This window comes from Oryctolagus cuniculus, chromosome 20 (assembly GCF_964237555.1).
Source record: "Oryctolagus cuniculus chromosome 20, mOryCun1.1, whole genome shotgun sequence".
Classification (NCBI taxonomy): domain Eukaryota; kingdom Metazoa; phylum Chordata; class Mammalia; order Lagomorpha; family Leporidae; genus Oryctolagus; species Oryctolagus cuniculus.
In genome coordinates this window covers 16633476-16661357 of record NC_091451.1, presented here as the reverse complement: position 1 = coordinate 16661357, position 27882 = coordinate 16633476, and the positions used below count along the sequence as shown (strand labels likewise).

General features: G+C 44.0%; 1 protein-coding gene and 1 long non-coding RNA gene across 9 annotated transcripts in view; one reads left to right on the top strand and one right to left on the bottom strand.

Moving 5' to 3' along the window:
- The window catches only part of LOC108175597 (uncharacterized), a 33752-nt gene extending 9705 nt beyond the window's left edge, over nucleotides 1-24047 (bottom strand). The window contains exons 1-2 of the long non-coding RNA XR_001792283.3: nucleotides 23923-24047; nucleotides 21207-21336 (exon numbers count right to left, since the gene is read on the bottom strand). This is a non-coding gene — a long non-coding RNA (uncharacterized lncRNA). The remainder of the gene's footprint in view (nucleotides 1-21206; nucleotides 21337-23922) is intronic.
- Nucleotides 24048-24064: 17 nt separating this feature from the next.
- Nucleotides 24065-27882, top strand: part of MED6 (mediator complex subunit 6) — a 50531-nt gene continuing 46713 nt past the window's right edge. For 7 of the 8 annotated variants that reach the window (XR_011384893.1, XR_011384894.1, XM_051826313.2 and 4 more), the window contains exon 1: nucleotides 24066-24126. Coding sequence is in view for 6 of the 8 variants with exons in the window: in XM_051826313.2 (XP_051682273.1) it covers nucleotides 24105-24126 (22 nt within the window). In the remaining 2 variants the exon portion in view is untranslated. Of the gene's footprint in view, nucleotides 24127-27882 lie in introns of all 8 variants that reach the window. The other variant, XM_008248541.4, reaches the window with a different exon arrangement.

The following is a 27882-nucleotide window of genomic DNA, read 5'->3' as shown; positions in this document are numbered from 1 at the left end:
GAGCTGGACTGAAAGAGGGGCAACCGGGACAGAATCTGGCACCCCAACCAGGACTAGAATCCGGGGTGCCAGTGCCACAGGTGGAGGATTAGCCTATTGAGCCGCGGTGCCAGCCGACATTTGTCTTTTTAGGACTGGCTTATTTCACTAAGCATAATGGTTTCCAGTTGCATCCATTTCGTTGCAAAAGACAGGATTTCATTTACTTCATGGCTGAGCAGTTTTCCATAGTATATATACATATATACACCACATTTTCTTTATTCAGTTTTCAGTTGATGGACACCTGGGTTGATTCCATACCTTAGCTATTTGAATTGAGCTGCAGTAAATATGGGGGTACAGATATTCCCTCGTCTTCTGGTTGGCTAATGCCTTCTGGCTTCTCATCATCTCTGCTTAAGCATCCTTTTCTCCAGGAAGCCTCCTCTTCCTCCACGTGCTTGGTGCTATCTCCTTACACTCTCAGACTTCATGGCTTCCTCCATCACAGCTCTGATTACCATGTAGTTTAATTATTGGAGTTTTCCTCTGTGTCTAGACTTAAATTATGAGATTGTGTCTTATTCATAGTGATTTCACCATAACTGAGCCTGTTGTAGTTGGTACAGGAGGTTGCATGGTAAATATTTTTTGAATGAGTGAATGAATAGCATGAAAATATCCATATATCCACAGCTCTTTTCAGGTTAAACCACTCCTATATCATGTCAACATGTAATCAGAAACTTCAAGATCTAAAGTTCTCTCTTGGCCTGTATTTTCTGAAAACCCATCACTGGGAATGATGGTCTCCTTACATGCCTGGTGCAGTGGATACAACTAATAGAACAGAGGGAGTGAGCCAAGTGCTTGATGGCTCTGACTGTAACCACAGCTTGAGATGTCAAAGGTTTCCATCTCTTACAATTTAAAGAACCCATAAAATCATTGGGTTTCTTATGCAAATATCTAGAAATGACATTTGACAGCCTATGCTTGCATTATATAACCAACAAATATTTATTTACATACTCATGTGTTGTCCTCTGCCTTGGACAACCAAAACTTGCCTTAAGGAGCTTTTATTCTTGAGGTTCACTTAATTCTCTGTCAAATAAAACTTGCTGAATCCTTCATTACTGATCTTAGTGTAATGTCAGAGGGAAAGACCATATTAGACTTGTAGATTTTGGTCAGCATGTGGATTTCTGGAAAGTGGATTTGCTTATAACCTGGAGAACGGAAAATTCTCCCTGTGTCTGTGGCCCTTGTATGGGTTCTGAAGAGACCATAACTAAACTGATAAAGAATATCTTTCCAGGAAATTTATATATTTTTGTCTTTTCTCTCATTCCTTATATGAGCTCAGCTGAAGTAATTTATGGTAGAACTCAGGAATTTTTCCTACTCCAAGAGGGAGAATACAAGTGGAAAAGGAAATGTAGCTGGAAAATGGAAAGTTCAGAAACCAAGGCAGCACAGGTGTCATGAGGGAGCCGAGCGAGAGGACTGCTGCGTGGGACTTGACAGTCTTCCTCAGGAAGGGCAAGGCACAGAGCTGCAGATGGATTGGTTCATTTTCATCTCATTTAAAAGGCAGGAAGAGAAAAAAAGACAGAGACGGGTAGAGACAGAGATCTCCCGCCTGCTTGTTTACTCTCCAAAGTGCCTGCAACAGCAGAGGCTGGGCTGGAGCTGCAGTCAGGAGCCTGGATCTCAACCGGGGCTCCTACACGGGTGGCAGAGACCCCTGTACTGGAGCTTTTACGTGCTACCTCCAGAGTGCACACTGGCAGAAAGCTAGAGTTGCAAATGGATTCAGGTCGGAATCCATGACAGTCCCATCTGGGATGCGGGTGTCCCAAGCAGCATTTTAACCAATGTGTCAAGTGCGCCCCCGGCACCCAATAGTCTGTCTTTTACATAAACCTTATCGAAGGGAGGGAGTAGCAGGAAGTCTCACACACTGCAGATGGGAATGTAAAATAGTACAGGCACTTAGATAATCTTGTATTATATTCTAAATCTGAGTATGCTCATAGACATACCCCATGGCCCAGACACCCTACTTCCAGGTTTAAACCTTAGAGGAATGCATGCTCAGAGACACGGAGGCACAGGTTCAAGAATGTTGTACCAGAATTATCCAAAATATCCTAAAATTAAAAACTCCAAGTGTTTATCAATGGCAGAAAGAATAACTAAATTGTGGCATATTCATCTAATCAAACACTATTCAGTGATGAAAATGAGCAAATTACTGCTGTAAGCATTTAGATCAGTTTGAAGCAAAGTTGAACCATTGAAAAATCTAGATGTGAAAAAAAGACATCTTTTATGATCTCAGTTGTATAAATCATCTCCCTTCCTAAAGGCAGACTTAATGAATGGTGTTCAGGAATTCATCAGTACATGGTAAAAATATAAAGGAAAACAGGAATACCATTATCATTTAAGTCTGGACCTTATCACCTTCAGAGAGGAGAGGGGCAGTTAGGATAAAGAGATGTCAGTATAGCCATGCTTTATTTTTGTAACTGCCTATTGTGGTAGTTAGATGGTGTTCATTTTTGTAATCGTTAACTAATATATACATGAAATTTTTGTAACTTTCCTGTGTGTGTGTGTGTGTGTCTGTATGTATGAGAGAGAGAGAGAGAGAGAGAGAGAGAGAGAGGGAGAGAGAGAGAGAATCCTCTTGCTTACAAACAATATGGTAAAAAGTCAGCCTTACATAGCTTGGAGGAAGTCAGGTTTATAGCCTAAGAGTATGAGCCAGCTGTTGAATTCACATCAGCTGCCTGACTTTGGGCATTTTAGCCTTGCTAAGACTCAGTTGCCTATTCTGTAAAATGGGACTAGTAGTAACATCCATCTCATAGGCTTATCATGAAAGTTCAAGTGAAATTATTTATATGCTCTTTATCCTAGTGCCTGATGTTTGGTTCAGTACACAGCAGTGACACCTAAAAGACAAACATTTATTGCTAAATAAATTTTTGCTTTGCTTATATAATTTGTTGGGTGACTTAGTCCGTTCCTGACACTATAATAAAAATCCATAAATTTGGTAACTTATAAACATGAATTTATTTCTCACAGTTCTGGAGGCTTGCATCCACATGGGCAAAAGCTGCAGGAACAAAAAGGGCCAAGCAGCTTTCTAAAGATTCTCGCTTTAATTAATTGATTTTATTTTAGAGGCAGAGGGAGAGAGACAGATGGAGAGAGATCTTTCCTCTGCTGATTCACTCCCCAAATGCCTGCAACAGCCAGGGCTGGACCAGGCCAGAGACAGGAGCCTGGACCTCAATCTTGGTCTCCCATCTGGATGGCAGGGGCCCAAGTACTTTAGCCATCAATTGCTGCTTACAGGATGCACATTTGCAGGAAGCTGGAATGGAGAGCAGAGCCAGGACTAGAAACACGCACTCCAGCATGGGATGTGGGCATCTCAAGTGACCACTTTTTGCACTTCGTCAAACACTCACCTGTGAAGCCTCTTACATATTGAGGCTCTGCCATGGTGATCTAATCACCCCTAAAGGCTCACCTCTTCATCCTATCACATTTGCAATTAAATGTCAACATAAACATTTTGTGAGACACATCCAGGCCACAGGGTTCGGCCCCTGGACCTGAAAATTCATGTTCTTCCCACCTGCTTGTCTCCTCTAACACTCATTCCATCCTAGTCTCAAAATTCTGAAACTCATTCCAGCACCAACTCTAATGTGTCAAGTCCAGAGTTTCATCAAAATCAGACATGGGTGAGACTCAAAATTTATCCTTGCCAATTGCTCTCCAGTTATGAACAAGTGAAATCAAACATGTGATATACTTCTAAAATACAATGGTGGCACAGGCCTAGGATAGTCATTCCCATTCCTACAGGGAGGAATAGGAAAGAAGAATGGGATAATAGGACCCAAGGGAGTCTAAAACTCAATAAGGCAAACAGCATTCAATCTCAATTCATAGGATATTTTTCTTTCATTATTTATTTTTATCTGGGGGATGCAGGCAGGAGAGGTGGAAAGAGAGAGACATGTGGACAGAGGCAGCATTCTCATCCTTTGGTCTACTCCCTAAATGCCTGCAATGGCTGGGCTGGGCCAGGTGGAAGCTGGGAGCCAAGAATACTGTCCAGGTCTCCCACATGGGAGGCAGGAACCCAGCTATTTGACTCATTACCTTCTGCCCCTCTGAGTACACATTAGCAGGAAGTTGGAATCAAAATCAGAGCCAGGACCAAACCCTGGCATTCTGACATGGGCTGTTGTCCCGTCTGGTGGCTTAACTGCTAAGCCAAACATGATTTTCTTTGACTCCATGTTCTGTCTTCCAGATGCACTGGGATGGGGGTTGGGCCCCTGAGGCCCCCAGGCAGGCCCATCAACCACCGTGGTTCCCCAGGGCACAGCAACTTGGGGTCTGGAGCCTGCGGCTCCAGGCTGGTGTTAGTTATGTGCTGGTGTGGTTGTCGTTACAGATTTGGGATCTCAGGAGCGGCCCTCCCTCATGACTTCACCAGCTGTTTCCCTGGTGGTCCCCAGTGGTCTGCAGTGGTTCTACCTCTTTGGCAGTTCTCTGCCTGGGCCCCAGAGTTCTCCGCGGGCATCATTTGAAATCCACATGGAGGCAGCCTTGCTCCCTCCCCCCAGCTCTTACACACTGTAAGCCTGCAGAGTTGGCATGGCACAGATGCCACCAAGGCTTAACACTGTGCATACTGGAGGGACAACCCTGCTTGTACCTGGGTACACTTGAGCCACAGCTGAGGTGGCTGAGGAGTGCTGTGCCTGGATATGTGGAGCAGAAACCTGGGGCAGTTCTGGGATATGTGCCCGGAGTTACCTTGGGTGCCCAGGGCCATTCATCTGGACCCATTCTTCCCCAGGTCCTGGTATTTGGCCCTGTGAAAGGCGGGGCAGCTCCCGTTTTCCCGAAGATGAGCCTGTGGCTTCCTTTTAACAGTAATAATCTTCCTATCAAAGAGTTGGTTGGCTACATCTTCAGTGTTTTCTCCTAAAATGGCTTTTTCCTTTTTAATTTTTTACAATCTGGCAGGTCTGATAATTTTCCAAATCTTCAAAATCTGTTTCCCCTTTCATCTTAAATTCCATCTTTATTTTTTTCTTTTTGCATTTTACTTTAAGTAGTCAAGGGAAGCTATGCAGGACCTTGAATACTTCGCTTAGAGACTTCTTCTGCCAAGTATCCTAGTTCATTGCTTTTAGGTTTGGCTTCGCTCAAAGCACTAGGGCACAGATGCAACTCAGCCAAGCCCTTCACCTTTGCAACAATGATGACCTTTTCTCCAGCTTCTAACACTTTGCTCGTTACTGAGACCTTCTAAGAACAGCCTTTGTGGTCTACATTTATAGCAACATTTTGATTATCGTTAGTTAAACCATATTTTGGAAGATTCAGGCTTTCTCTACAGTTCTCTTCTGAGTCCTCACCAGAAACACCCATCATGCTCACAATGTAGACTTTTCTGGCCTGCTCCTCCAAACTCTTTCAGCCTCTGCCTATTACTCAGTACCAAGGCCACTTCCACGCGACTTAGGTATTTTTTCATAGCAATGCCACACTTCTTGGCATGAATTTTTTTTCTCCTTTTTTGACAGGCAGAGTGGACAGTGAGAGAGAGAGAGAGACAGAGAGAAAGATCTTCCTTTTCCGTTGGTTCACCCCTCAATGGCCACTATGGCCGGCGCACCGCGCTGATCCGAAGCCAGGACCCAGGTGCTTCTCCTGGTCTCCCATGCGGGTGCAGGGCCCAAGGACTTGGGCCATCCTCCACTGCACTCCCAGGCCATAGCAGAGAGCTGGACAGGAAGAGGAGCAACCGGGACAGAATCCGGCACCCTGACCAGGACTTGAATCCGATGTGCCAGTGCCACAGGCGGAGGATTAACCTATTGAGCCGCAGCACCGGCTTGGCATGAATTTTTATCTTACTTTGTTCCTGATGCTGTAACAAAATACCACACACTGGGTAATTTATAATTAATATTGTTAAGATGTCCATCACTCTGTGGCACAATCTACAAATTCAACACAATTCCTATTAAAATACTAATTACTTACAGAGGTATAAAAAAACACTCCTAAAATTTGTATGGCACCACAAAAGACCCCAAATAGTAAGAAACCCTGAGAAAAGAGACAAAGCTACAGGCATCACAATACCTTATCATAAACAGCATAGCACGGTCATGAAAACAGACACACAGGGGTGGCATCTGGCATATGGATTACGTCATCACTTGGGACATACACATCTCATGTCCGAGTTCTTAGGTTCAAGTGTCTGCTTCCTCAATTCCAGATTCCAGCTAATGTGCAGCCTGGGACACAGCAAGTAATGGCTCAAGTATTTGGGTCCCTACTCTCCACATGGGAAACCTGGATCGAGTTCTGATCCAGCATTTGGGGAGTGAACCAGAAGATGGAATTAACTCTCTGTCTCTTTGCCTTTCAAATAAAAATTATGAATCAATTAATGTTGTTCAAAAACATATAAGCCAATGAAACAGAATACAGAAACCACAAATAAACACATATATTCACAGTCAACTGATTTTTCACAAAGGGTACAAGAACACACATTGGAAAAAGGTCAATCGCTTCAATCAATGGCATTGTGAAAACTAGATACAGGTCTGCAGAAGAAAGAAAACTAGACCTTCCTTCCTTCCTTCCTTCCTTTCTTCCTTTCTTCCTTTCTTAAGATTTATTTGTTTTAAATTCAGAGTTACACAGAGAAGGAGAGGCAGAGAGAGCGAGGTCTTCCATCTGCTGGTTCACTCCCCAGATGGCCGCAACAGCCGCAGCTGCATCAATACAGAGCCAGGAGCCAGGAGCCTCCTCCAGGTCTCCCACACTGGTGCAGGGACCCAAAGACTTGGGCCATCCTCCACTGCTTTTCCAGGCCATAGCAGAGAGCTGGTTCGGAAATGGAGCAGCCGGGACACGAACCGGCGCCCATATGGGATGCTGGCACTACAGGCAGCAGCTTTACTCGCTATGCCACAGCGCCAGCCTCCCCTAATTTTTACTATACACAAAAATAAACTCAAAGTGGATCAAAGACATAACTGTAAGTCCCCCAAACTGTGAAAATACTAGAAGGAAAGAGAGGAAACTCTTCAGGACATTGTTCTGGGCAAAGAATTTTTTTTGAATATGACCCCAAAAGCACTGGCAACAAAAGCAAAATTTGACCAATGAGATTACATCAAACTTCTGCACAGCCAAGGAGGCTACCAACAGAGTGAAGAGAGGACCTACAGAATAGGAGAAAAGATTTGTAATCTATTTATCTGACAACAGATTAGTATCCAGAACCTATAAGCATTCAAACAACAGCAGAAAGAAAGTAGTCTGATTTTAAAATGGGCAAATTACCTGAATAGACATGTCTCAAAAGAAGGTATATAAATGGCAATTAAGTTTATAAAAAAATACTCGCCAGTAATCATCAAGGAAAAGCAAATCAAAACCATAGTGAGATATCATGGCTATCATTTCAAAGACAAAACAAAACAAACAACAATAACAAAAGCAAACCAAAAACCCCATCCAGAACATCCAGAACCAGAAAACAAAAAAGCAAATGCTGGTGAGGATGTCAGGAAAGGGGAACTCTCATATACTGTGAGATATGCAAATTAGTCCGGCCATTGTAGAAAACAGTGTGGAGGTTCCGCAGAAAATGAAAACTAGAACCAAGTATGACCAAGTTGTCCCACTTCTGGGTATAAATTCCAAGGAAAGGAAGTCAGCAGGTAAAAGAGATAGCTTCACTCCCGTATTCACTGCAGCATTATTCATGACAGCAAAGATATGGAATCAACCTAGGTGTCCATCAACACACGAATGGGTGAATGGACTCAACTCAAATGCCCATCAACCAATGACTGGATAAAAAAAAGTGGTATATGTACACTATGGAATATTACTCAGCTGTTAAAGAGAATGAAATCCTGTTTTGTGTAACAAAATGGATGCAACTGGAAACCATTATACTTGATGATATAAGCCAGTCTTTCCCCCAAAACAATTATCGTGTTTCCCCTGATCTGTGGTAACTAATACAGTACAAAAAATGTAATGTATAATTATTTGCATTGCAGTCTCTATAAAATTATTCTTGTACACCAACTGTTGAGAAGAAATAAGTTAAAGTTTAAATGAACTTAATTATTGTCTTGTAACCCACAGGAAGTATTTAGTTGGTTCTATTTCATTGACGGAAATATGAATAACTAACCAAAAAAACTTGTATTTGGGTGAGATGATCATTTTTCCATTCAATTATTGTTTATAGCAATTGTGTATATTCCCACTAAACTAGGATCATCTTGCCTTTTACTTGTTAAACTTCTTATTTGATGAAGTAGTAAGCCTTTACAATGTAATGTAAATTTAAAATGTTATCTCAAAAACTAAAAAAAAAAAAAAAAAAAAGAAAGGAAGAGAGAAGGAAGGAAGGTGAGATGCAGGGAGGAAGGAAGGGAATATCATTATGTCCTTAGACTTGTATCTCTAAATAATATTGAATCTGTTTAAAATTATAATAAAAAATGAGAGAAAAATAGAGCAGGTGCTGAGTAAACTTTACTCCTGGGTGGATTATTTGTGTAGTAAAAAAGTTGAAGGGGCTGGCACTGTGGTGTAGCAAGTAAAGCCACCACCTGCAGTGCTGGCATTCACATATAGGTGCCAGTTCAAGTCCCGGCTGCTCCACTTCCAATTCAGCTCTCTGCTATGGCCTGGGAAAGCAGTAGAAGATGGCCTAAGTCCTTGGGTCCCCGAACCTGCACGGGAGATGCAGAAGCAGCTCCCGGCTCCCGGCTTCAGATCAGCGCAGCTCTGGCCATTGTGGCCAGTTGGGGAGTGGACCAGCAGATGGAAGACCTCTCTCTCTCTCTGCCTCTCCTTCTCTCTCTGTGTAAACTCTGACTTTCAAATAAATAAATAAAAAAAAAAAGTACTGAGAGAAGGCCTGAGTTTTACTTGTAATCCTGCTACTAACTAGCTTTGCACATTACTTCCCCTTTCTGGCTGCTAATGTTTTCATCTGTAAAATGAGAAAAATGAGCCTGATGACATTTAAGGCTTTTTCCTGTTCCAAACTGCTCTGCCTAATGCTAATTGTTCTATTTTAAGCTACAAAGGGTCCTTGAAACTTTTATAGGAGTTTTGTATATCAGCTAAATAGAATGGATTAAGAATGCTGCCCCATTCTTTTTTTTTTTTTTTTTCAAAAAGATTTATTTATTTTTGGAAGTCAGAGTTACACAGAGAGAGAAGAAGAGGCAGAGAGAGAGAGAGAGAGAGAGAGGTCTTCCATCCGCTGGTTCACCCCCTAAATGGCTGCAATGGCGAGAGCTGAGCTGGGCTGATCTGAAGTAGACTTGGGCCATCTTCTACTGCTTTCCCAGGCCATAGCAGAGAGCTGGATCGGAAGTGGAGCAGCTAGGACTCGAGTTGGCACCCATGTGGGATGCTGGCACTGCAGGTGGTGGTTTTTACTGGCTATGCCATAGCACTGGCTCCAAGTGCCATTATTGAGCCAGTTAATTCTCACTGAACAACTCTAAAGAACGAATATGTATCAACCAATTCCTAGGTGCTGGACATCGAACAAAACTAATATATTTTACCCTCATGGAACTTAGAGTATTCTGGAGGGAAAATAGGGGTTAAAAAGTAGACAAAGGAAAATATTTACAATCAGTGACAGGTACCATAAGGGAAAAACAAACCCCCACACAGGGCAGGACACTTACAGAGGGAGGCTGCACTTGGAAGAAGTAAGTATCACAGAGAAGTTAATTCAATAACATTCAACAAATGTTCATTGAGTTCTTCCTATGTTTTAGGCACTACGCTTGGTGTTAGAATAGAGCAGGGAAGAAAACAAAGTTTTGGAAATGAAAAGGAGGCAGAGAGAGATTAGCGGCTGTGTGTGTGTGTGTGTGTGTGTGTGTGAGTGTGAGTGGTGACTGGAATAGAGGCGCATCTCAGGCCAAGGGGAAGATCCTGCAGTTAGCAGCGATGTCTTCCAGGAACTGAAAGCAGACCCCCCTTGCTGGAGCAGAGAGACGGTAGTGAGCGTGACTTGACTCAAGAGGTGGACAGGAGCTACAATACAGGAGGTCTTAGGCCATGCAAAGGCATTATGGAGATTTAAACGAGGATGGTCTATGGAAAGTACCCAGTGTGGATTTGAACTGCGCTGGCTTACTCTAGCATTTCCAGCTGTGCTAGGCCAGCAGGTTGCCTGGTGATGGGGCCCTGATTCAGGTAGCTTTGTCCTTGAATCTGGAAGTGCAAGAACTTCTGCAATGTCTAGAGTGTGGTTCCCTCACAGGGCTGCTGTGATACTAGCAGGACCATGGCTGTGATGGGTACGTGTGCATCTCTTGCTTGAGGGATGGGGCTGTGGCCTGTCTGAATCCTTAAAATTAAAAAAAAAAAAAAAACAACAGGAGGGCCAGTGCTACAGCGTAGTGGGTAAAAGCTGCTGCCTGCAGTGCCAGCATCCCATTTGGCCACCACTTTGAGTCCTGGCTGTTCCACTTCCAATCCAGCTCTCTGTTATGGCCTGGGAAAGCAGTAGAAGATGGCCCAAGTGCTTGAGTCTCTGTGCCTGTGTGCGAGACCTGGAAGAAGCTCCTGGCTTCAGATTGGCCCAGCTCTGGCTGTTGCAACCATTTGGGGAGTGAACCAGTGGATGGAAGATCTCTCTGTGTCTACCTCCCTTTGTAACTCTGCCTTTCAAATAAATAAATCTTTAAAAAAAATTCAGGATCCATAAAAGAAGAGGTCAAAGGATTGGAAAAAGAGAGGTCTGAAAAAGCCCTGGTAAGCATATTTGGGCAGGTTTTCATTATTCCACAAAGGACGTTTTTGCTTAACATATGATTACTGCCACAGGAACTGGTCAAAGAAGAGAGACAGAAAACTTGATTGTTACAATGGGATGTGAGAGGTGCTGCCATAGAGATGTGCCCCAGCTATTACGGGAGCATCCAAGAGAGGAACCTAGCTCACAGGAGTGAGGGGAGGGTCTGGGAAGAATCCCAACTCTGGAATGGAGACAAAGTTGGAGAGTAAAGTAGAGGCCAGATTGTGAAGGACATTGTAAACCATGCCGAGGAGTTTGGACTTCATCTTGAAGACACGGGAAAACCAGTCCACAGTTTTCAGCAAGGGGGTGATGCATTATTATTTCAATATTGAATAATAATAACTCACATTTGTCAATCTGCTTGTTTTTGCTGTGTGTCAGACACTCTTTTGGGATCTGAGAAATATCACACACAATGACTCAATCTCTTCTGGAATATTTTGAGTTAAGAACTATTATTAGCACCATTTTGAAATGAGGAATCAGCAGCACAGATAATGCAGGAACTTTTCCCAGGCAATGTTCCTACTTGACAACTAGTAAGTGACTGAACTGAATCCAAAACCAGACTGTTAGTGTCATAGAAAAGTGCTCGATTACTACGCTATCTCCCTGAATCCTTGCCACTGCAAGGGTGGTTCCTGGGGCTGGAAGTATTAGCATTGCCTGGAAGCTCGTTAGAGATCCTCCCAAGACCTGAATCAGAATCTGAATCTAATAAGAGTCTCCAGGCGAATTGCATGCTTACTGATGGCTGAGAAGCACTGGCTAGCCCACATGATTGAACTGGGCCAGCTGATGAACTGCACACCAATCACCCCATCTACAGAGGAACACTGCTGCAGTTTCAGTTGCCTGGCAAGTGTCAAGATGCAAAGAGCAACCCCATCCCTGCTGCCGACTCATTTTTCACATTTCAGTAGAAAGAAAGAATAAAGGTTAAAAAAATCACATTGGGTGGGCGCTGTGGCACAGTGGGTTAAGCTGCCACTTGGACTGCCTGTATTCTATATTGGAGTGCTAGTTGGATTCTTGGCTACTCTATTTTCTTTTTTTTTTCTTACTTTCTTTTTCTTTTTTTTTTTTTAATATTTATTTATATGAAAGGCAGAGTTACAAAGAGAGAAGGCGGGGGGTGGGGGTGGGGGAGAGAATCTTCCACCCATTGGCTCACTCCCCAAATGGCTGCAATGGCTGTGGCTGGGCCAGGTGGAGGCCAGGAGCCAGGAGCTTCTTTCAGGTCTCCCATGTGGGTGCAGTGGCCCAAACACTTGGGTTATCTTCTGTTGCTTTTCTAGGCACATTAGCAGAGAGCTGGATCAGAAGTGGAGTAGCTGGGACTCAAACTGGTGCTCATATGGGATGCTGGCACTGCAGGTGGAGGCTTAACTTACTGTGCCACTACACCGGCCCTGGACTCCACACCTGGGAAAGCAGTGGAAGATGGCTCAAATACTTGGGTCCCTGCCACCTATTTGGGAGACCAGGATGGAATTCTAGGCTCCTGGCTTTAACCTAGCCCTCCCCTAGTTATTGTGGGAGTGAACCACTGAATGGAAGATCTCTCTATGTATCTTTGTTTTTTTTTTTTTCTTTTCTCTTTCTATTTCTTGCTGTCACTCTGCCTTTCAAATAAATCAATCAGTCTTTTTTTTGGACAGGCAGAGTGGATGGTGAGAGAGAGACAGAGAGAAAGGTCTTCCTTTTGCTGTTGGTTCACCCTCCAATGGCCGCCGCGGCCGGCGTGCTGCAGCCGGTGCACTGCGCTGATCCGATGGCAGGAGCCAGGTACTTATCCTGGTCTCCCATGGGGTGCAGGGCCCAAGCACTTGGGCCATCCTCCACTGCACTCCCTGGCCACAGCAGAGAGCTGGCCTGGAAGAGGGGCAACTGGGACAGAATCCGGCGCCCCGACTGGGACTAGAACCCGGTGTGCTGGCGCTGCAAGGCGGAGGATTAGCCTAGTGAGCTGCGGCGTCAGCCTCAATCAGTCTTAAAAATAAGACCATATTGTGCAGGGCATCACTGTGTTGACTAATACAAGATGTTTGCAAGTAGAAGGCGGCCTAACAGCTGCCACATGGAAATCTTTGGGCTACATCTTAGACTGAGGAAGGGGGAGCTTCTGTTCTCCAGAATCAATGTTAGCTACTGTTTGTAGTCATCACAGTGATGAAGATTTGAGGAAATGATCAGCGAGCATTTCTAGGACTGAGGGGCTGAGGAAGTCCCTCCACCTGTGTTTAATTTAGCATTTTTAAAAACTGCCTATTCTAGATGACCTGACCTCCTAGATCCTGTCTAAGACTTCAAGGTGAAAGAAGACACTGTGTCAAGAATTTAGTAGGTGAGGCAATGTTCTGGCATAGTGGGTTAAACTATGGCCTGTGACACCAGCATCCCATATGGGCCCCAACTCATGTCCTGGCTGCTCTCCTTCCAGGCCAGCTCCCTATGAATGTGCCTGGGAGGCAGCAGAGGATGACTCAAGTTCTTGGGCCCCTGCCACCCACATGGGAGACCCTGATATCCTTCCTGGCTGCTGGCTTCAGCCTGGTCCAGTCCCAGTCATTGCAGCCCACTGGGGAGTGAACTAGTGCATGGAGGATCTCTTTCTCTCCATCTTTGTAACTCTGCCTTTCAAATAAATAAATAAATAAATAAATATTAAAAAAGAATTTGGGGGCTTAGGGAGGGGTTAGCTGTCAGGACTCAGCCCCCCCCAGAGAGCAGTGTGTCTGCATTCCCAGCCCAGGAACCTCCATCCAGAAGCCTCTTTATCTGACCTTATCTGAGATACTTCCCAGGTAACCTCCATCAGGACTTTGTTCCTGGGGGTCTTGCCTGAGGCAGTTTTCTCTATTTGGGATCAGTATTTTCTGCTCCAAGCCCTTCCCTCTGTTCTCATGGGCCATAGGTCCACAAAAGGCAGGAACCCTTTTCCAGGGCTCCCTGGTGGTAGGATGGTTTCTGACATCTGTGCTTCCATTTGACCTCTGCCTGGTACCATTCCAGGAGGAAAGATGAAACCCTGGGGAGCCAGTGCCTACCCTTGTGCCTCTTGCTGGAACTGTCCCAGAATATTAACAAGAAATTTGATTACAACGTTCTGCTTGGCTTGCTGTCCTAACTGTCCACCTCAGCACCTGGAATCTTGGCACACATCTGTTTGGTTTCCCTGTCTGAAAGTAGGTATAGGACTATTCCACCCAACACCCTTCGGTTAAGGGCTCTGGGCTCCTGAAATGAGAGCTTTTATTATATCGCGCGTATTCTAGTTTTTCTTTGAATTCTAGAAAGATTAAATTATTTCAAGAAAAGCAGAATGGATAATTCAGATGCACACGAGGATACATTTGATAGTTTATAGAAACCTCTAAAATCAGGTATTTTTTCTTGGCATACAGAATAAAGTGACTAATTTCGGACAGATGGAGCATGATTATGATTAGCTATGCGTAGATGTGGGACACTAAGCAATGACCCACTTCATAGCTTTAAATTATACAGATGAGGCTCTTGGCCCCATGGTTGTTTAATTATTTTCTTGGAAGATTTTGCACTTCCTTATTTAGGAAGCCTAATGAATTTTACAATTACTCTTTCCTCTGAAGTCACAAGTGATGATTCCCTGTCTGGATTGGTAAAGAACTCACAGCCAGAAATATTATTGGTGTGTAAGAAACTCAGGACAGAGTTCTCTCACTAACCCCTTAACCACTTTTGCGTATACTCAAGAGCTGACTGAAGTGCTTGCACTTGTGGGCCTGGAGAAGGAATGCTGCACATTTTTTTTTACCCCTGCAAGGTTTATGTCTGTATTACTTTAATAGTCCCTGCCTTAATTTAGTTCACTTCATCACTCATCTGGATTGTTTGGAATCAATATTTAATATGCATCTAATTTACTGTCCACACTGACATCTGAATTCTCATTCTCCAATATTAAACCTCCATCAACTAATTAGTCCCTTCTGGATCAAGTCAAAATTCCCAAACAAATAAGGTGTGTAACAAACTGAGCGCAAGCATCCCCTCCAGCCTCATCTGCCGGCACCACCACATTATGTGCTCAGGGCACAAAGAAAAGGAAATGTGCTCATACACTGTTCCTCTTTGAACAAAATCCCTCCCACCTGTCATTCCATAACACCTACTAACCCAGCTAAAGCAAAACGACCATTCTCTTCCTTCTACAAGGAAAGTCATACAAGCTCAAATTTCAGTCATTGTGTTTCACGCCTACTTCAATTTTCGGTTGCTGTGTTCAGTATGTTAAAGGCAGAATGGCAAAATTAAACAGTGGGTGTTGGCAGACTTGGGCTCCACTGATGATCATGTTTATAACTTTCAGTGACTTATTGAACTTCCTTAAGCTTCTATTTCTGCTATTTAAGTTGGCGATTTCATAGTAACTACATCAGGTGTTGGGAGGATTAACTGTAGTAATTTTTCTTTTTTTAAAAGATGTATTTATTTGAAAGGCAGAGGAGAGAGAGTGAGAAAGAGAGAGGGAGGGAAGGAGGCAGAGAGGGAGAGAGGAAGAGAGGGAGAGAGGGAGAGAATGAACAGGTGGAAGCCAGGAGCTTCATCTGGGTTGCCTATATGTGTGGCAGGGGCCCAAGCACTTTGGCCATCTTTGCTTTTCTAGGCATATTAGCAGGGAGCTGATCAGAAATGGAGCAGTCACGACACAAACTGGCACTCATTTGGGATGCTGGCATCACCAGCATCAGCTTACCTGTGGCAGCCCCACTGTGACAACTTTTCTAAAGTGTGGAGGGCTGTTCCTGGTGTGTCATGGTATTCAATGTGTAAACTTCAACTATTATTTCTATTTTTGCTGACATTTTCTTTAACTCAGTTATATTTTAACTTTGTTATATTTTAGCTTAACTGACTTGTATGCCTAGAATTATATTAGCTTGGTGAACTGAAAGATCTATGTAATGATATTACCAACTCTACTTCATTTATTCCTTTAATATTTATCACTGTTATATGGCATGGAGTGTGGCTGAACAAATTATACCGAACTGTAATGTGGCAAAGATCCATGAAATTATAATTATATCAAGAACTATTAAGCCAGGATCAAGTTTTTGTATTTTGGGAATTCTTAGAGTTGTTCAGGTATTTTTAGTACTGAGTTTGAACAATAAGCAACATTAACATCACCAAATAGTTTAAAGACGCGTCTTTTGTAAAACTCTTCTACCTATGTTTGCTATACATGTATGGGGAAAATACTTTCATTAAACTTATACACACAAGGTTGATTTTTAAAAATATTTATTTATTTTTAATTTTAATTTTTTTGACAGGCAGAGTTAGACAGTGACAGAGAAAGACAGAGAGAGTTATAGACAGTGAGAGAGAGACAGAGAGAAAGGTCTTCCTTCTGTTGGTTCACTCCCCTAATGGCCGCCACAGCTGGCGCTGTGCAGAGGCAAAGCCAGGAGCCAGGTGCTTCCTTCTGGTCTCCCATGTGGGTGCAGGGACCCAAGCATTTGGGCCATCCTCCACTGCACTCCCGGGCCACAGCAGAGAGCTGGACTGGAAGAGGAGCAACAGGACTAGTACCTGGCACCCCAACCGGGACTAGAACCCGGGGTGCCGGCGCCGCAGCGGAGGATTAGCCTAGTGAGCCACGGCGCCGGCCAAAATATTTATTTATTTCTTTGAAAGGCAGAGTTACAGAGAAAGAGGGAGAGATTTTCCATTTGCTGATTCACTCCCCAAATAGCCTCAATGGACAGGGCTGGGCCAGATGGAAACCAGGGGGCAGGAGCTTCATTTGGGTCTCCCATGTTGGTGGCAAGGGCCCAAGTACTTGGACCATCCTCTTCTGCTTTCCCAGGTGCATTTGAAGGGAGCTGGATTGGAACTGGAGCAGCCCAGAATAGAAGTGGTACCCACATGGGATGCCAGCGTTGCAGGTTATGACTTAACTTGCTGTTTCATTGGCCCCCAGTTGTTTGTTTTTTTTTTTTAAAGATTTATTTATTTATTTGAAAGGCAGTGTTACAGAAACAGAGAGGGAGACACTGTTTTTTTTTCAAAATACCATTTTGGATTTATTCTAATTTCAAATTTGACTTATTTCAATTTTGACTATGAATTGAAATCAAATTTCTTCCCATTCTGTTTCAAATAACCACAGGTATTGAAATTTCTAATCTTGCTTTTGAGATCTGACAGACTCTCATAGCTAAGTACAGTATTCTGGTAGGAGAGGTAAAATATTTACAGAAGAAAATCGGAATGACTTGTTTCATCTTTGAGGCTATGCAAGTGTACAAGTGTATCTTATATTAAAATGCAGATTTAAATATGTGGAGAATAGAAACCTTCTCCCATCATCCCACACTTTCACAGCAGCTTTATTGTTCGCCTTCTGTAAACCTGTAACACCTATGACATCACTTTTTAGTTTGTGTTACAGTATTGGTTTACATGGCCATTCTGTACCCATCACTCCCCACCCCATCCCACCCTGCACACAGTAACAGCTGAGAGACTCAATAAATGAAAATCCAGGAGACAAATTGTTTCTTTGACATATTTGTCCATGAATCACAAAGCAGTTCTCAGGTTTGTATATAGCATATATATTTTTAAAAGCCCCAAATGGGGGTTGGCATTGTGGTGCAGTGGGTTAAACCGCCTTCCACAGATGCTCCGCTTCTGATCCAGCTCTCTGCTAATACGCCTGGGTAAGCAGTGGAGGATGGCCCAATTGCTTAGGCCCCTGCACCCATGTGGGAAACCTGGAAGGAGCTCCTGGACTTTGGCATTAGCCTGGTGCAGCCCTGGCCGTTGTGGCCATCTGGGGAGTGAACCAGTGGATAGAAGACTTCTCTCTCTGTCTTTTCCTCTCTCTTTGTAACTCTTTCACATAAATAAAAAATAAATCTTAAAAAAATCCCTCAATGTTAGCACACACACAATTTGTTTTTACATTTCACATGAGTATTATGTGCAACCTGATATTATATGCATTGATACTCTTCATCTGCATGTAACTGCAGAATAACTTATGGCATGGACTGCTGTGTGAGAAAAAACTGTTTTACCAAGTCTACTTTTTTCTGTTATTAAGGTTTATTTGATCTAATACTCATGTGTGAAGTGACATTGAGTCTTAGTCTTTTTATTTTTATTTTTTATGTATGTATGTGTGTGTGTGTGTGAGAGAGAGAGAGAGACAGAGAAAGAGAGAGAGAGAGAGAGAGAGAGAGAGAGAGATCCCATCTGTTGGCTCGCCTCCCAAATGCCTGTGATGGCTGGGGCTGGGTTGGGACCAAAGCCAGGAGCCAGATATTCAATCCAGGTCTCCCATGTGGGTGGCAACCACCTGAGCCATCACTGGCTGTCTCTCAGGGTCTGCACTGGCAGGAAGTGGAGTCAGGAGCTGGAGCTGTGAATTGAATCCAGGCACTCTGATGTGGGTCACTGGTGGCTTAACTGCTGGGATACCTGCCTACCCTGACTCTTACTCCTGACACCCAGAGAAAAATCACATTATATGTCAAATTTACATAAAACCATAACAAAGATAGAGACCTGTTCATTTAACAGAAAGTGGGCAAACCCATACATTTTCCTCTTCCAATAAATATATGGTAAATGTTTCTACATAAAATATATTCTATATATGGGTCTAAGAAAATAAAATTATTTCTTTATGTTCACATATTACAGGTTTAGAAAGAAATAAAATGTAAAGTGTGGGAAACCTCAGCAGGAGACAATCACTGGAGAACACAAAGAGCATAATAACTAGGAGAGCAGGGAGGGCAGGTCTTGGATCAGGGTTACCAGGCAACCAATCCCAGGAGAAAGTAACATGACAGGGGACAGGGATACAGAATCATCCAGTCGTCCAAATTCCTGGACAATTAGGTGTTTGAGAAGAACTGGAAATGATTCATGGAGGCTTAAGCAAATTTTCTAACAGCTCAACAGAGAAAGGATGAAGATAATGAGACTCTTGGCTAACAAACATTATTAACTATTTCCCGCCTTCTCTCTACTCACATATTCCCCTGCAACTAAAATCCCATTAACCACTAATTACCAGCATCTGCAGAATAATATACTTTTCCCTAAGTTCTTCTCTTATTCTAATCTTGCTTTTACATGAATAGAATTTTCCAGACAAATGCCTCTGTGTGTGTATGCATGTGGGCACATACACATTTGCTTTTCTATGTATTTGGCTGAGGGTGTGAGACAGAAAGGGAAGAGAATACAATTCAAAGTTTCCAAGTAGAACAATTTCCAAAGGACCATGTAATTGTGGAATCTGGGAGAATCCCACTGTTGTAGGGGTCCAGTGTATGGGGTGGTGGTTTGGGTGGACAGATAAAATTCAAGAATAGGCTGGGGCAAAATGAAATGATATAAATTTCATCCCAAGGGCAAAAAAAAAAAATAGAGTCAGTAGAGATTTTAGAGCAAGAAAACATGATTGAAAGAAAAATTACCCTAGCAACAGTGTTCATGCAAGAAATAATGAGTCTTAGAATTAAAGACAAAGCAGTAGAGATGCAGAGGAGCCACCTGATTCAAGAAGGCTCCTGAAAAGCACGCATAAGTTTTGGTGCAGACTGTATGTTGACAGTGAGGAAGAGGGAGAGGCAAGGTTTCTTATTTAGGAGTGAAAATCTTTCAGTTGGGACCAAGAACAACAGGCTGGAGCCATCCAGTAGGCAGATGCATACATGTTCCTGGAGCTCAGGAGAAAAGTCTGAGTTAGACTACTTTGGCAAGCCAGATGACATAGATGGCACTGCAACCACAGGGAGAACGAGGTCTTCTAGGGGAGGAGAGAAAAGCACTAAGATGAACTAGAAGAGGGATGGGACTGTGGATGAGAGAACGTGCTTGGGTAAAACAGGAGAAGAGAAGGAAATACAAGGGATGAGGAGGGATGGGTGTTGGGGTGCAACAGTTAAACTGCTGCTTGGGATGCCTGCCTCTGCTTTGCTTCCTATCCAGCTTTCCTGCTAACGCGCACCTTTGGGAGGCAGCGGATGATGGTTCAAGTCTTGGGTCCCTACCACCCATGTGGGAAACTCAGATTGAATTCTGGGATCCTAGCTTTGACTTGTTGGGGGCATTTGGGAACTGAGCCAACAAATGGGAGATATCTTTGTCTCTGTCATACTGCCTCTGAAGTAAATAAATAAAACTTAGGGGGAAAAAAAGGAGACAGGTAAGAAATGTTCTGAGAGACAGCCAGGGTGCTAGGGGAAGCAGTCCTATGGAGACAAGGAAAAGACACTCTTGAGAAATTGGGGGTTTCTGATGTTGCTAGCTTCTGCATCCCACATTGAAAGGTGTATTTCCTTCTTGAGCATAGATGGGTTATGATGCATAGAGCAAATCTACACAAATATCAAGGACAGGTATCATGTATGAGGGGTCTCCAAAGAGCTCATGGAAAATGTGTTATGAAAAAACTATGCATGGATTTCCAAACATTTTCTGCACCCAAATAAACTTATCTTTTAATTCCATTTCCCAGGAAATTTTGGAGGACCTCATAGACTATATATTCTAAGCACATGGCAATTAGATTAGAAGCTAATAACAAAAAGATAAATGTTAAAATTCCAAAGACAATGGAAAAATAAGGAAATGGGAAGAGTGGCTGCCTGGTTTGAATTGTTTACATTGTGTACATGGGTCAGGAAGTGGGAATATTGCACTGTAATACTGAAGTTGAAATATCGTACTGCACTCCATAAAAATGTAAAAATAGTGCATGCCACCTCTCTTTTCTTCCAAACATGTTCTCCTTTGGTTTCTTACTATTGCTTACCATTCAACTGAAGCTATTCTTGTTGGGGACACCCTATTTACCAAATTCAATCCCTGCTTCTTGCCTCGTTTGTATGCTTGACACTGTCCAGTGCTCCTCTCTTCCTGAAACAATTCTGCTTTGCTTCGATGCTCCTACAGATACCTAAGCACATGAGCAGCTCTCAGCTGGGGAGTTTCGTGGGAAGCTGCTACTGGTTTCCAATGCACAGGAAACCTTGATTTACAGGCTGTCTCGCAAACACTTCACACACAACACAGGCTAAAAACATAGATCATTATTGCCCTTTCATTTCACCTAGTTACTTGTTATTCCTTCTCTGATTAATGGCACCTTGTTTGATAAATCAGTAACTTGCGAAATATTTTTAATTCCTCCATCTTACTCATCATGTTCATCTATTAGTTACCAACTCTGTTGTGTTTCATCTAAGTATCTAACTACATATCACCCTGCCCAGCCACTTACCTTTATATTAGTGTAGACATCATTGAGTTTGCAACAATCTTCTTCATGTATTCTCGGCTTCCAGACTCCAACTCACCATCCTCAAATAAACTTTCTAAAAACAGAAGCTTGATCACATTTCTTCCATTGCCTGCAAGACAAAGATGGAGATCCTAGGTCTGGTTGACCACGTTTTTTATTGTTTACAGATCCTGGATCTGTCAAAATTCTTCCTAATCTCTCTTCATAAAACACAAGGAAGGAGCTGGTGCTGTAGCGTAGTGGGTAAAGCTGCCGCCTCCAGTGCTGGCATCCCATAGGGGCGCTGGTTCGAGACCCAGCTGCTCTACTTCCAATCCAGTTCTCTGCTATGGCCTGGAAAAGCAGTAGAAGATGGCCCAAGTCCTTGGGCCCCTGCACCCGTGTGGGAGACCCTGAAGAAGCTCCTGGCTCCTGGCTTTGGATCAGCACAGCTCCGGCCATTGTGACCACTTGGGGAGTGAACCAGCGGATAGAAGACTTTGCTCTCTCTCTGCCTCTCCTCTCTCAGTGTAACTCTGACTTTTGAGTTAAATAAATAATTTTTTTTTTTTGACAGGCAGAGTGGACAGTGAGAGAGAGAGACAGAGAGAAAGGTCTTCCTTTGCCATTGGTTCACCCTCCAATGGCCGCTGCGGCCTGCGCACTGCGGCCGGCGCACTGCGCTGATCTGAAGCCAGGAGCCAGGTGCTTCTCCTGGTCTCCCATGGGGTGCAGGGCCCAAGTACTTGGGCTATCCTCCACGGGCCACAGCAGAGAGCTGGACTGGAAGGGGGCAACCGGGAAAGAATCCGGCGCCCCAACTGGGACTAGAACCCAGTGTGCCGGCGCCACAGGTGAAGGATTAGCCTAGTGAGCAGCAGCGCCGGCCAAATAAATAAATCTTGTTAAAAAAAAATAAAACACAAGGAAACAAGACCAGCACAACAAACAGCTTGATGTTTCACACTCCTGTTTATGGGATATGCTATTCCCTTTTTGAAAAGGCCTCTCCACCAGGCCCCCAAATCAGTTCTCCTGAAAAATTTCCTCCTGGAAACATTCTCTTTCACAACTCTGTTCTATGCTACTTCTTCTTCTTCTTCTTCTTTTTTTTTTTTTTTTTTTTTTTTTTTTTTGACAGGCAGAGTTAGTGAAAGAGAGAGAGACAGAGAGAAAGGTCTTCCTTCCGTTGGTTCATTCCCCAAACGGCCGCTACGGCCCACGCGCTGCACCGATACAGTGCCAGAAGCCAGGTGCTTCCTCCCAGTCTCCCATGCGGGTGCAGGGCCCAAGAACCCGGGCCATCCTCCACTGCCCTCCCGGGCCACAGCAGAGAGCTGGATTGGAAGAGGAGTGACCGGGACAGAACCGGTGCCCCAACCGGGACTAGAACCCGGGGTGCTGGTGCCGCAGGCGGAGGATTAACCTAGTGAGCCATGGCACTGGCCTTGTTCTATGCTACTTCTGTCAGGACACTTATTATTTTATGCAGAGCACTGCAAGTACAAATCCCAGTTCAAAACTGGAAGTGGACAAAGCCATATACTTTTATCCCACGGAGATTGAAGCATTCTGAATTCCCAGTTAAATTTATAAGCCCCTCTCGCCTTGGCCCTGGGCTGTGTTTTGATTCTGGAGCAGCCTCCAGATTATCCAAGTTTTGCAGAAGATGTAAGCACCCACCCTTCCTTGCTCCTCCCGGTTCTGTCTTGTTCCGGATGCTGCCATCATTTTGCTTTTGCAGAGCCACACTGGAGCTTGAGAATCTGAGGTTTTCTGCAGCTTCCTGTACCGCACAGAGTCACTCTCTAACTGCAAACTACCTGGAGAGCACCTACTGCCTCTCTGGGCATTCCTTTCTCTTCCTCTTGTTGGCATTTCACTTTAGAAGCATTCCTGTCTTGTGAGCACGTTTTGCCTCAGAGGCATGAAATGTGCAATTGGCTTATTTTAAATAAATGGCAACGATTCTGGAATTCTGTTAAGTCCTGTCCCATTTGCCACTTGAGTCAGGGTGAAAAAAGTAGATCCAGATTTAGGCCAGTAGTTCCAAACTCCAGTCACTCATGGGCTATACCTGAGGGGCTTTTAAAACTGGAGATGTTCCCAACTCCCAACTATCTCTGTCTCTATAATTTTTAAATATTTATTAACTTATTTGAAAGGCAGAGTTATAGAGAGGTCTTCCATCTGCTGGTTCATTCTCCAAAAAGGCTATAATGACTGGACCTGAGCCGACCTGAAGCTGGGAGCCAGGAGCTTCTTCCGGGTCTCCCAGGCGGGTGCAGGGGCCCAAAGACTTGGGTCATCTACTGCTTTCCCAGGCCATAGCAGAGAGCGGGATCAGAAGTGGAGCAGCGGGACTCGAACCGGCACCCATGTGGGATGTCGGCATTGCAGGCGGTTTTTTTACCCGCTAAGCCACAGCGCCGGCCCCTCAAATTGGAGCTGTTCCCAACTCCCAATTCTATGACATCGGAATTTGGTTTTTGACAATCACAGGAGATCAAGGTGAAATTCTCGAATCCTTCCATGATAAGCCCGAGACTGGTCTTCGCTCAATCTCCTCTTCCTTTAAATTTCCTAATTTTTTTCCCCACTATCCCCCGCCCCCCCCCCCCCCCCCTTTGGCTCTTCTCGGGCTCTGGGGTGCCTCCCCAGCCTCAGCCTGTTCCTCGCAGCAGCCTTTGCATCCCCCGCCCCGCCCCTCTCTCACCTTTGGGTCACGCCCATCTCCTTTTCATGTCTCTTCCTGTCCGCTCTTCCAAGCTCCACCCCCGTCTTCCGTAGTTTTTGTCCCTCCTCACCATCCGTACTATCTTCAACCAGCCGCTTCCGTCGCCCTAGTCATTACGTTTACTCTGCGCCGGAAGAGGAACCCGGGGGTGGTTAAGAACGATGGCGGCGGTGGACATCAGAGGTAGCGTATATTGTTATTCTTTGTTTTCTGGTTTCCTACGAATTGGTCTGGTGATTTATAACTTACGGAGGGAGGCAAGGTTCCAATTCTTTTGTGAGGTCTCGCAATCTTTTCTAAATGGTTTGTGTGGACAGCCTGAGGCTGTAATCTGGGGAAAGTTGCCGACTCTTGCCGGTTTCGGAGTTTTTTAAAAGCGTCGTAGCGAAAGGTTTGGAAAAAGCTCTGGGGTTTGTGCCCCAGACCTAGAGCATTGCCGTGCACACATATCCTTGCAGCAACATTGGGCTTATTTAGATGTGAGAGAATGGCTTTTGGGCAGAGAGGAGAAGGATTAAGGAGACGATTTGATTCACCCCTTAGCACTTGATAAAGAGGCGGTTTATTCTTGAGATCACACCCCACGGATCCCTGGGCGTAAATCCCTAAGATCTATTGCAAGTTTTGTTTTTGAATCCGGAACGCCTTCCGTCAAACACCCAATTCTGAGTGTGCTTCTCCCCCCCGCCCCTCCGTCCGGGTCACCTACATGGGTGACAGGGACCCAATTACTTGGACCATCAGCTGCTGCCTGCCACGTGCATCTGCAGGAGGCTAGCTTGGAAGTGGAGGTGCTGCTAAATCTGAGGTGCTCCAGCGTGTGATGTGGGCATCCCAGGTGGTGGTTTAACCTGCGCAATGCACACATGTACAATGTACAATGCCCACGCCTCTCATAGTTCTTTTTAAACACTTAAAATTCATATAAAAGGAACAAATTTCATGTGTTTCATATATATAATTTTAAGAGGATAGTTCACACTCTACCCCACCCCCCTCCCCCGCTCCTACCATCCTTCTTCCTTCCTTTCCTTTCTTTTAGTATTTTACAAAGATACACTTTCAATTTACTTTGTAATCTCAAGCTTAACCGTCCACTAAATAAAGAATTCAACACATAGTGAACATAGTGAGTGGAAAAATCACTGTTCATCTCACAGCTTTTTTTTTTTTTTTTTTTTTTTTTTGACAGGCAGAGTGGACAGAGAGAGAGAGACAGAGAGAAAGGTCTTCCTTTGCCGTTGGTTCACCCTCCAATGGCCGCCGCGGCCGGCGCGCTGCGGCCGGCGCACCGCACTGATCCGATGGCAGGAGCCAGGAGCCAGGTGCTTCTCCTGGTCTCCCATGGGGTGCAGGACCCAAGCACTTGGGCCATCCTCCACTGCACTCCCGGGCCACAGCAGAGAGCTGGCCTGGAAGAGGGGCAACCGGGACAGAATCCGGTGCCCCGACTGGGACTAGAACCTGGGGTGCCGGTGCCGCTAGGCGGAGGATTAGCCTAGTGAGCCGCGGCGCCGGCCCATCTCATAGCTCTTAATGTTACTTTAGTATCTGTTGTCATTTTGAGGCAGCAGAGGAGTGTGGGCTATACACCCTCAGCTTGCCTGGATTCAAATCTCAGCACCACCGTTTAGCAGCTAGGCGATCTTAGACAAGCTACTTAGCCTCAGGCTTCAGGTTCTTAAAATGTAAAATTGTATGAATACTGCCAGACTCTTGAGTTATTGTGTAGTAAGGAGGTTAGAACAGGGCCAGGTATACATTCAGGGTTCAAAAGTTATAAAGGTAGGACCTCCCTTTGCACTGATTTCATGTTATACTTATCCTTGTTTTCTTCTTTGAGTGGTTTACTAAAAGAAATAATTCATCTGATAAAACTGCTGATCAAGAAATTTGTGAAAATTAAAATAGCTTGGTGAGGAAAACTAGAGGGAGAACTCATTAACAATCACTTTGGACAGTTGACATTTATGATTCCTTCTGATTTGGGGAGCTGTATTCCATATTTAAACTCAGAATATCCAAGCCAAATTCATTATCATTACTTTCTAAAATGAATTGTTCTCTGAGTTTATGACTGGCCCTTAAGGAAATTGTCTTTCTTTCCCCTTGAAAAATGTTTTTTATCTCCTTGTCTCTGTGTACTGCTATTGCCTTCTACAGCTCATCACTTCATTCCTGTATTTAGTGACTTTCCATAATTGTTGATAAATAGCATCTATAATTAACTATTTGTCTCAGTAGAATATTCTACCAATGCTGAGCTGATCTGTAATATTATAATCCTATCATCAGTGACTGATTTTGACACAATATAGGCATACAAGGTAATTAAAAATTCATGGAAAATGGAACTAAAAGGTAAATTTATTTTGGTTCATGAAAATTTGGAAGGCATGCATATGAAGAGCCTTCAGAAAGCTCATGAAAATGTGTGTTATGAAAAATTGTGCATGGACTTCAAGGTTTTTTGCACCAAAATAAACTTAACTTTTAATTCTGCTTTCCATGAGCTTTTTGAAGTGTCCTCATAGTTTCTATGAAATGCTTTTATATATCCATTCCTAAGGAAATAAAAGATATGTAAGTACTTTTACTCTAGATAAAACTATATTAATAATTGGATAATAGTATTTAAAGCTGAGAGTGATTGTCTGTAGTTACTTTTTGTTTGAAAACATTATTTCCTGATCTGCTGTACAAGAGTACTTTAAAAAGTTCATGGAAAAATGTGCATTATCTTTTAATTTCATTTTCTGAGAACTTTTTGTAGTTCTCTCATATTTTTGATTGTGGCATAATCCATTTATGATGATCTGTCTAAACAGTCTGTGAATTATTTTGATCATCATCACTTTATCTATCTTATCCTTTATAACATACAAAACACATTTTACCTTTATATTATTACTTTTTGCCTTTTGATTCATTCATCTCAAAACTGCTTGTCTCTTTGAATTAGGTTTGACTTCTCATAGCTGTCGCTCCCCCTCTTCGTGGAGGAACGACACAGGACCCTGCGCTGTTCTTTCGTCTGCTCGGCCCTCCCCGGGTTTGCTGCTGGTTCTTCCCGGGTTGGCTACTATCCCTTCCACCTCCGTGGAAGGGCAGTTCCCCCTGGCCGCATTCCCCACTTCCGCAGGGGAGCGGCACACCGCCGGCCGGCTTTCTTGGGGGCTGCACGGGTTCCCTTAGATGTTCCCCATAGATGTTCCCGGTGCATGCCGTCTCTCTCCTCCTATATAGTCCTCTCCACCAATCCCAACTCGGCTGCCCACACGCCGAGCACGCCGCTCTCCTCCAATCAGGAGCAAGTCCTACAGTTAATTGGTTGAACTGGAGGCAGCTGTGCGGAAGCTGTTTACTTCTCTCCCAGCGCCATATTGTGGGAGAGCAGATGCATAGAATAAGTCTTAATTCCAGTAACAGTCTAGTCCGAGCTGCTCCCCACAATAGCTGCCCAAGTATTTGTAGTATAAGAGAGATTGAAGTTTTTCAAGCAGTTATATAGATATTTTAACTTACACATAGTACAGTTTAGTAAATACAGTGTTCTGAAACATCATCACAGTCAGTAGCCAATAAAAACTTATTAATTAAAGATGTCTGGGAGGGGGCAGCTCTGTGACATAGCAGGTGAAGCTGCTGCCTGTGGTGCCAGCATCCCATATGGGCGCTGGTTTGAGTCTCGGCTCCTCCACTTCTGATCTAGCTCTTTGCTATGGCTTGGGAAAGCAATAGAAGATGGTCCAAGTCCTTGTGCCGCTTTACCCGCATGGGAGACCCGGAAGAAGCTCCTGGCTCCTGGTTTTGGATCAGCCCAGCTCTGGCTATTGCTGCCATTTAGGGAGTGAACCAGTGATAGAAGACTTCTCTCTCTTTGCCTTTGCCTCTCTGTAACTCTGCCTTTTAAATAAAATAAATAAATAAATAGGTATC